We start from the raw sequence: 10,748 nt of genomic DNA on the forward strand, positions 1-10,748 counted from the left end.
TCGGTTAGCTGCTCAGATAGCTGATGTTTAAAGTTAGTGAGGGAGATATAAGTCTCCCACTTCAGTGATTTTTGCAATTCGTTCCAGTCATTGGCAGCAGAGAACTGGAAGGAAAGGCGGCCAAAATGATCTGTCTTTTCTATTTTGACATTGATCAAATAAGCAAATATCACTTACAGTAGGTAAACATAAATGTTTCTATAGTATTTACAATAAGCAGAAGTTGACTGTATATTAAAGCTGATCTCTCTGTTTTCCCCTTCCTTCAGAATGAAAATGTTTTTGAAGATCCAGGCACCTCTGCCACCAATACTTCATCCACCACTCCCATACCAGGTGACTTGGAGGAGTCCACCACCATCGTTTTCATGGAGCCCTTCATGGAGCCCACTATATTCAGCGACGTGGTCACAGAACAGCCATTAACAACCAGTGAGAGATCAGAATCAGCTCTGTCATCCTTTGATGTGGTGGTTGAACAGCCAACGAGATCTGAGGCCCTCCTTCCACCAGAAGAAGCACCAGCCGCATCACCACCAAAAGATCCATCCCCTCCCCAACCAGCACCGAACCCATCCCCACCACAGGCCCCATCCCCTCCCCAACCAGCACCAGCCCCACCCCCACCACAGGCCCCATCCCCTCCCCAATCAGCACCAGCCCCAGCCCCACCACAGGCCCCATCCCCTCCCCAACCAGCACCAGCCCCACCCCAACCAGCACCAGCCCCACCCCCACCCCCACCACAGATTGCTTCTCCGCCACAAATGGTTGCCCAATCCCAACCTCAAATAGTGATAGCCCCACCAGAACCAGAGGCAGCTCAAATAGTGTTAGAGGCAGCCGCTGCCCCACCTCAACCAGAGCTAGTGATGGAGGGAAGAGGAGGTGAAACTTATGCTGCACACCAGGTGTACTACCAACAGTACCCAGTGGGCATGCTAACAAACGACGGGTAAGTGGGAAGGGGAGAGAGGCAGATCTACGTTAATGAAGCTTAGTTGAAGAGCGTGCATGTGTGCGTGCGTGCATAAGTGTTCCCTTTCCCTTCACAGGTATGCATATCAAGAGCAACCTGCAGTATCCCATATCCCACCAGAGTACATGCAGAGTCATGCTCCTAACTTCACCAATGGCAGTGTTGCAGGAGTACCCTACGGAAATGGAAATGGCATGAATGGGAATGGCTATAATGGCGCTATGAATGGTATGAATGGAGGTAGCATGAGTGGCTACACCGGTAATGGTTACATAGGAAACGGCTACAATGGAAACGGCTACAATGGCAACGGCTACAATGGAAACGGATTGGAGCCGTATGTCCGGAGACGTGTTCTTCCTCCCACTCCTGCAGGTAATCATCACATGGTCTCAGTCTTTCTCCTCAACACCAGTAGAATCAGTAGAACTAGAAACACCCAGTGACCGTCTTAGTACATTTCCATGTATTTTCCCTTCCAGGTCGTAAGCCGCCCTCCTTTAACATCCAGTGTCTGCGGGCACAGCATAGCGCGGGTGACATCCCCATCCCTGGCACATATGAGAGTAACTCACCCCCATGCAGATCCAGACTGGTGAGAAACACACACATGCAAAAGAATAGTCAACAAATACTCACTGAATCAAAGAGACATTTTGATTTTAATTTAATAATAGAAATCAAGATTTTAGTAATTTTCCTCTTGGCGTTGTCATCCGTCGTCCTCCAGACCCTTGACTCCCGCCGCAGCAGTGTCTCCTCCATATCCTCGGCCTCCTGGGCCAACAATGGAGGAGGACCTGCAGGGTCAATGCCAGGAGCAGGGGTGTCAGCAACATCAGCAGCCGCAAAGAGAGGGCGTCTGCTCTACGCCCCTCTGATGCTGGTGGATGAGGCCGGGGGCACCCAGCAGCTGTGGGGAGACAGGACCCAGGCCACCTCCAGCCTCCCTGCTATTGCAACTAGGCCCAGTGGCTGGTACCCTGGAGCCCCAACACTCCCCATGCACACGCCACAGAACAGGAGCTACATCAACGGCAGAGTGCCCTCCCAGATCAGCCAAAGACTCATAGAGAAAGGCAGTGCAAACAGCTTGGTGGAGTCGGTAAGTGATGAATAAAACAAAATGTCCAGCTAAAAATCCCAAGGCTACATATTGTTTACCGGTAGGCTATACCTTATCTGCCTAATGGTGAGTGGAGGAGTCAAGCGCACTCCAAGCGTCAGTAATTTACCTGAAAATTTGCTTTGCTTTCCAAAAAAGTATATTTGCCTAAGTCAGTGATTATGAATATTCAATAAACACTTGTATGCTGTAGGTTGTTGGGATATGGAAATATATATGGAGAGAGAGACTGATAGAGAGAGAGAGATTTGTGTTCAGTGTTTCACTACTCTTCTTACTCTCCCACAGATCCTGATATCAGAAGGCTTGGGCCTCTATGCAAGAGACCCAAAGTTTGTGAACTTCGCCAAGCGGGAGATCGCTGACGCATGTAACATGACCATTGATGAGATGGAAAACGCAGCAACAGATCTGCTGACCCGTTCTACTGGACAGCCAATAGGACGCTTTGAGGAGGAGCTGGCAGATGAGATGAACTGTGTGATTTCCTACTGAGAGAGAGGAAACAGAGAGAGAGAGGGAGGGAGGTAGGGAGAGTAGGAGGGCAATGAGATAGAGCCTTACCTCTCCATCAACATGGGGGGGGGGTAAGAATGCTGTCCCAAGCTATTGATCTTAGGAAACGGTCTATATCTCTTTGATCATGCTATTTTTCTTTTCCAGATCTTCTCAGTTAATTTGGCTTTGTTGAAAGCATCAGTGTGTCTTGAACAAGAGTCTGAAAGAACCATTGTGAATTAGACAGCATATACAGTACAGAGCCCAACTATTGAGGTTTGGCCTCAATACTCTTTACACATTATTCTAATGTAAGAGTGTACTGTACTATAGCCTGCCGAACATGATTGCAATTCGTATTCTACTATGAAGTAGTTTAGCGCTATTTTCAAAAGCGGCATTTTTGGATTGTATTTCCATTTTTGGTACTGTTCTAGAATTGCTGTCACTTATACACCCAAATCATACAATAACCCTGCTAGGGTCATAAAAACATATTAAAAGCTGGCATAAATCAACAAAAAAATATATATAGTACCTGTCTATAGTTCAAGTGAGCTCCACTTGTAACCATAGATAATGAAAATGGGTTTATGTGTGTCATGTCAGTTGCCCAGTGAAGCATTAGCATAGCATTAACAGTAGACTTTTGAACCATGTCATGTCAAATGAACCTTTCTAGTGCAGGGGTTCCGCTAGCAGAACACCTCGACAACATTCCGCTGAAGAGGCAGCTCACGAAATTCAAAAATATTTTTTTGAAATATGTAACTTTCACACATGAACAAGTCCAATACAGCAAATGAAAGATAAACATCTTGTTAATCTACCCATCGTGTCTGATTTAAAAAATGCTTTACAGCTAAAGCACAACATATGATTGTTAGATCACCGCCAAGTCGAAAAAACACACAGCCATTTTTCCAGCCAAAGATAGGAGTCACAAAAAGCAAAAATATAGATAAAATGAATCACTAACCTTTGATGATCTTCATCAGATGACACTTATAGGACATCATGTTACACAATACATGTATGTTTTGTTCGATAATGTGCATATTTATATCCAAAAATCTCAGTTTACATTGGCGCCTTACGTGCAGTAATGTTTTGATTCAAAAACATCCGGTGATTTTGCAGAAATACTCATAATAAACATTGATAAAAGATACAAGTGTTATTTACAGAATTAAAGATAGACTTCTTAATCCAACCGCTGTGTCAGATTTCAAAAAAATTTGACGGAAAAAGCATAATCTGAGAACGGCGCTCAGAACCCAAAACAGCCAGAGGAATATCCGCCATTTTGGAATCAACAAAGTTAGAAACAACACCATAAATATTCACTTACCTTTGATGATTTTCATCAGAAGGCACTCACAGGAATCCCAGTTCGGCAATAAATGAATGATTTGTTCCATCATTTATGTCCAAATAGCCACTTGTTGTAAGCGTGTTTAGCCCAGTAATCCATCTTCATGAGGCGCAGGCACTTCATCCAGACAAAAACTCAAAAAGTTCAGTTACAATCCTTTAGAAACATGTCAAACGATGTATGGAATCAATCATTAGGATGTTTTTAACATAAAACATCAATAATGTTCCAACCGGAGAATTCCTTTGTCTTCAGAAAAGCACTGGAACGAGAAGTAACTCTGTCGGGAGCAGATGTCATGAGACCAAGGCTCTCTGCCAGACCACTGACTCAGAGGTCTTATGAGCCCCTCCTTTATAGTAGAATCCTCAAACCAGTTTCTAAAGACGGTTGACATCTAGTGGAAGCCCTAGGAAGTGCAACCTCATCCATATCTCAATGTGTACTCGGTAGGCCAAGCGTTGAAAAACTACAAACCTCAGATGTCCCACTTCCTGGTTGGATTTTTCTCAGATTTTCGCCTGCCATATGAGTTCTGTTATACTCACAGACATCATTCAAACAGTTTTAGAAACTTCAGAGTGTTTTCTATCCAATACTAATAATAATATGCATATATTAGCATCTGGGACAGAGTAGGAGGCAGTTCACTCTGGGCACGCTATTCATCCAAAAGTGAAAATGCTGCCCCCTATCCCAAAAAGTTTAAATCAACAGAAACCCCAAAGAAGATTCTCATGACAGTCATGTTAAGGGTTTCTCTCTAGGTTTCTTCCTAGGTTCCTGCCTTTCTAGAGAGTTTTTCCTAGCCACTGTGCTTCTACAGCTGCATTGCTTGCTGTTTGGGGTTTTAGGCTGGATTTCTGTATAGTACTTTGTGACAACTGCGGATGTTAAAGGGGCTTTATAAAATACATTTGATTGATTGATTGATTTATCTCCCTCAGTGAGAAACTTTGAAATAGTATTTATGTACGTATATGGTTAACAGGAATGCAACTTGTAAATGTAATAATAACAATTGTTAGATTTATTTTATTGTGACTGCTAACACTTTGAACTGTCAGGTACTTGTGTGTACAGTAATAAAGTGTAATGTACTTTTTCTCAAAGTTGTCATGTAGCTAGTTCATTTAGTAGCAGTAACAATATTAATAATGCAAATACTGGAGACAAGGGCTTTTCATAAAGAACTGGCATAACTCTACATAATTATACAGGGTGTAACATTTCATGATTTTAAGGAACATCATAAAATAAACACATGAATTGCATAATGACTCATTAGTGCCTTAACAGATGGAGAACATCTGTGTTTCCTTGGCCCACTCAGTTCCACATTTAGAAACTCCTCTTTAATTACCATGACAACACTTGGCTTAGTGGCTGATTTTCAGGTGTTTTTGTTTTCAGCAAAGAAGATAAATAAAGATGTATATGACTGGCCATATTTGACTAAGAAACATGGTAATGGTTAAAAAGCATACATCTTTTGTCAAATTAACCTCCAAGGGGACGGTTGAGCTAACGTGCGCTATTGTGATTAGCATTACGAACATTTCCCAGGACATAGACATGTCTTATATGGGCATAAAGATGAACAATAATTTAATCTAACTGCACTGTCCAATTTACAGTAGCTATTACAGTAAAAAAAATGCCATGCTATTGTTTGAGGAAAGTGCACAACAAAAACTTATCACGGCACTTGGTTTGATAGATTCACCTCTGAAGGTTAATAATATACTTACATTCATTGCTCTGATTTGTCATCCTGAGGGTCCTAGAGATAAAATGTAGCATAGTTTTGTTTGATAAAATCAATTTTTACATTAAAATGTAGGAACTGGGTTCTACATTTGGAACCCCTGCTTTGTCAGATCTTTTTATCATACGTTTTTTGGGCATTTTAGCTAACCCTAACCCTTTTCCTAACCTTAACCTAATAATCCTAACTTGCTACACTCTAAAAATGAGGGCTTCAACAATGGTTCTTCTAAGATCCTAAAAGTTCCTTGAAGAACCTTAGGGTTTTTGGCACTGAAAAATGCCCCCAAAACATTCTTCCAAGAACCCCATAGGAGATGGGATTCATTGAGGAACCTCGTTAGTTTATTTATTTATTTTACCTTTATTTAACCAGGTAGGCAAGTTGAGAACAAGTTCTCATTTACAATTGCGACCTGGCCAAGATAAAGCAAAGCAGTTCGACAGATACAACGACACAGAGTTACACATGGAGTAAAACAAACATACAGTCAATAATACAGTATAAACAAGTCTATATACAATGTGAGCAAATGAGGTGAGAAGGGAGGTAAAGGCAAAAAAGGCCATGGTGGCAAGGTAAATACAATATAGCAAGTAAAACACTGGAATGGTAGTTTTGCAATGGAAGAATGTGCAAAGTAGAAATAAAAATAATGGGGTGCAAAGGAGCAAAATAAATAAATAAATGAAATACAGTTGGGAAAGAGGTAGTTGTTTGGTAGGTTCCTGCAAGAACATAAAGAACTAACTGCCCAACTGAAATATTTTTATTTGAATTTGAGAGGACAGCAGGTGCAGACACCTTACTGAAAAATATAAAGATGTCCTCAATTTAAGGCAAGGTTTCTCCCTTTATGATCAAAATTGATATTGTTTTATGATGATAGGCCTACCATCTATCTTTTCATATTTGTCCAAATGGCTGTGTTTTGACACTCTCCCTTTAAAAAAATAATAATAATTAAACAAAAAATGTACACAATTCAATGGATATGAATCAACAACGAGGTAAGAATATGTAAGATGTTAAAGGCTATAGTCGTATTGGGCGCAGATGACTGAACTGCTCACTTATTTTTTTGTGTCTGTATGGATGTATACTGACGAGGAGGCCCACAAAAGTATGTGCAATTTGTATTGGTTTGTCTCATAATATTATGCAGATCACATGTATCACCTACAATTCATTTGAATGAATGGTGTCTTTAAAAACTTTTGACTCAGTCACAGTAGCCATCTTCCTCCCTTACCTGTTCACTGAAGATCCCAGATGGCCTCTACATTATGGACAAGGTATGTACAGTGCCTTTCGAAAGTATTCGGCCCCCTTGAACTTTGCGACCTTTTGCCACATTTCAGGCTTCAAACATAAAGATATAAAACTGTATTTTTTTGTGAAGAATCAACAACAAGTGGGACACAATCATGAAGTGGAACGACATTTATTGGATATTTCAAACTATTTTAACAAATCAAAAACTGAAAAATTGGGCGTGCAAAATTATTCAGCCCCTTTACCATCAGTGCAGCAAACTCTCTCCAGAAGTTCAGTGAGGATCTCTGAATGATCCAATGTTCACCTAAATGACTAATGATGATAAATACAATCCACCTGTGTGTAATCAAGTCTCCGTATAAATGCACCTGCACTGTGATAGTCTCAGAGGTCCGTCAAAAGCACAGAGAGCATCATGAAGAACAAGGAACACACCAGGCAGGTCCGAGATACTGTTGTGAAGAAGTTTAAAGCCGGATTTGGATACAAAAAGATTTCCCAAGCTTTAAACATCCCAAGGAGCACTGTGCAAGCGATAATATTGAAATGGAAGAAGTATCAGACCACTGCAAATCTACCAAGACCTGGCCGTCCCTCTAAACTTTCAGCTCATACAAGGAGAAGACTGATCAGAGATGCAGCCAAGAGGCCCATGATCACTCTGGATGAACTGCAGAGATCTACAGCTGAGGTGGGAGACTCTGTCCATAGGACAACAATCAGTCGTATATTGCACAAATCTGGCCTTTATGGAAGAGTGGCAAGAAGAAAGCCATTTCTTAAAGATATCCATAAAAAGTGCCGTTTAAAGTTTGCCACAAGCCACCTGGGAGACACACCAAACATGTGGAAGAAGGTGCTCTGGTCAGATGAAACCAAAATTGAACTTTTTGGCAACAATGCAAAACGTTATGTTTGGCGTAAAAGCAACACAGCTCATCACCCTGAACACACCATCCCCACTGTCAAACATGGTGGTGGCAGCATCATGGTTTGGGCCTGCTTTTCTTCATCAGGGACAGGGAAGATGGTTAAAATTGATGGGAAGATGGATGGAGCCAAATACAGGACCATTCTGGAAGAAAACCTGATGGAGTCTGCAAAAGACCTGAGACTGGGACGGAGATTTGTCTTCCAACAAGACAATGATCCAAAACATAAAGCAAAATCTACAATGGAATGGTTCAAAAATAAACATATCCAGGTGTTAGAATGGCCAAGTCAAAGTCCAGACCTGAATCCAATCGAGAATCTGTGGAAAGAACTGAAAACTGCTGTTCACAAATGCTCTCCATCCAACCTCACTGAGCTCGAGCTGTTTTGCAAGGAGGAATGGGAAAAAAATTCAGTCTCTCGATGTGCAAAACTGATAGAGACATACCCCAAGCGACTTACAGCTGTAATCGCAGCAAAAGGTGGCGCTACAAAGTATTAACTTAAGGGGGCTGAATAATTTTGCACGCCCAATTTTTCAGTTTTGGATTTGTTAAAAAAGTTTGAAATATCCAATAAATGTCGTTCCACTTCATGATTGTGTCCCACTTGTTGTTGATTCTTCACAAAAAAATACAGTTTTATATCTTTATGTTTGAAGCCTGAAATGTGGCAAAAGGTCGCAAAGTTAAAGGGGGCCGAATACTTTCGCAAGGCACTGTATATGAAAACCGCTGTCAAGTGAACAGTGTTTTCATTCACATAATTTTTACCACAAAAAATAACATATACTGTTGTGTGCACGTTTTGTTAATTATATGTATATTTATATATTTGTTTTATTCACAGACTTCACCCTCCCTACACCTGTTCAATCACCATGCACTGCTAAATCATTTTGGAATGTGAGACATGGGTTTACATCTAGACGCTAATGATCTTGGAGCAGGGGGGGAAAGGGCTCAGATTCCGGGGGTGTAGCCGCGTGGCTATAGCAGCGTGCCAGCGCATCTGGCTTAACATCCCTGGGTACTGGTCGGTGTTGTGGAAACGAAGTGGCCCAGGCCTTACTGAACCCCTCCCAGATGTCCTGGTATTCCACGGGAATGGCGGCGAGATCCGGGGCAATTTCCAAGTCCCCAGGAAGACGTTCCGGGGCAGGCAGAGCTGATTTCAGGCAATGAGTGTAGCAGAACGGGCTCCAGCCTACAATGGCACCAATGCCACAGGAACCTGCGGAGACTCAAATAGGAGGAATTGGATCATCTCACTGTGGTTCCCCGACACTCATAGGATGATGGGGGTGGTATGGTGGGTGACCCGGCCTATAGAACGCCCGTCCAGCACTCTAACATTCATGGGAAAGGAGAGGGGTTGAGTGGGGATGCGCACCTCGAATGCCAGGGTAACGTCCATAAGACTCATATCGGCCCCCGAGTCGATGAGTATCTGGGGTGGCATGGAGAGGGGGGGCGAGTAGGGGGAGAAGCTAAATTGTCCTTAGGACCCACCAGTGTAGTCATTCCTACCAATGAGTTAGGTCTCTTTAGGGGACAGGTAGACACATAATGACCGTGACTACTGCAATACAGACAAATCTGGGTGTTATGTCTGCGTACATGTTCAGCTGGAGATAGCCTAGCCCTGCCGAGCTGCATCGGCTCAGGAAGAGGTAAATCGGCAGTATTCAGAGGATTTTGGAGAAACTCGGGTAAGCTCGGATCCTCTCGGGAACATATACACTGTGGACTTCCAGAGTCCATCAGATGCAAGGTGGGATCCTTGAGTGAGCAATTGGGACCGCAATCAGACCTCTTCTCCTTAATACGATCCCGTAGCCGCCCATCGATCCGGATGGTCAAAGCGATGAGTAAGTCGAGATCCGTCGGGTTGTTCCAGGGCTACAAGCTCGTCCTTTACTTCCTCCGAATACTCTGTGCAGGAACGTGTCGAACAGCTCTTCCGGGTTCCAGCACCACTAATAGCATGCGGAATTCCACCGCATAGTCTGCCACACCGAGGGAGTCCTGCCGAAGCTGGAGTAACCTCCGTGCAGCCTCTCTCCCAGACATCTCAGCCACGAAAACTTCTCAGGGTCTGGGAGGTTACCGTCATGGTAGACTGCCTAGTAGGCCACCCACGGATTTGCTCCTGCAATGTGTCCAAAGCTAGGTTGTGACTTTCGGCCACGGCCTAGAACCCTTCCATCAGACGGCGAATCAACTCCTCGTGCCTTCCAATGGTGGCTCCTTGGGAGGAGATGGCGTTGCGGAGCTGGTAAAAGTCTGCTGGGTCAATCATGGCCATTTCGTACTATAGCGTTTCAGGTAAGATCCAAGTGCAGACTGTGTTGAAGTAACAATGTTTATTACAGCAACAGAGGCAGGCAAACAACAGGTCAAGGCAGGCAGGGGTCGATAATCCAGAGTGGTGGGGCAAAGGTACAGGAAGGGAGGCAGGCTCAGGTCAGGCAGAGGTCGGTAATCCAGAGAAGGGACAACAGTACAGGACGGCAGGAAAAAAGAGACTGGGGAAAAGCCCAAGCTGAGAAAACGCTGGTTGACTTGACAAACAAGACAAACTGGCAACAGACAAACAGAGAACACAGGTATAAATACACAGGGGATAATTGGGAAGATGGGCGACACCTGGAGGGGGTGGAGACAATCCCAAGGACAGATTAAACAGATCAGGGCGTGACAGCCAGAGGATATACTGTGCCTATTGTACTTAGGGCTGGGAGTGTACCTCATGTTGGGTTTTATGTCTGCTTTGCCACTAAAATCATGAC

General features: G+C 43.3%; 1 protein-coding gene across 1 annotated transcript in view; it reads left to right on the forward strand.

The window, feature by feature from the left end:
* The window catches only part of LOC110531219 (voltage-dependent L-type calcium channel subunit alpha-1D), a 36,489-nt gene extending 33,103 nt beyond the window's left edge, over nucleotides 1-3,386 (forward strand). Inside the window, exons 38-42 of the mRNA XM_036986959.1 lie at nucleotides 270-955; nucleotides 1,056-1,354; nucleotides 1,462-1,574; nucleotides 1,710-2,084; nucleotides 2,394-3,386. Of these exons, the coding sequence (XP_036842854.1) occupies nucleotides 270-955; nucleotides 1,056-1,354; nucleotides 1,462-1,574; nucleotides 1,710-2,084; nucleotides 2,394-2,600 (1,680 nt within the window). The 3' untranslated portion in view covers nucleotides 2,601-3,386. The remainder of the gene's footprint in view (nucleotides 1-269; nucleotides 956-1,055; nucleotides 1,355-1,461; nucleotides 1,575-1,709; nucleotides 2,085-2,393) is intronic.
* Nucleotides 3,387-10,748: the final 7,362 nt, after the last annotated feature.

This window comes from Oncorhynchus mykiss, chromosome 9, assembly GCF_013265735.2.
Source record: "Oncorhynchus mykiss isolate Arlee chromosome 9, USDA_OmykA_1.1, whole genome shotgun sequence".
Taxonomy (NCBI): Eukaryota; Metazoa; Chordata; class Actinopteri; order Salmoniformes; family Salmonidae; genus Oncorhynchus; species Oncorhynchus mykiss.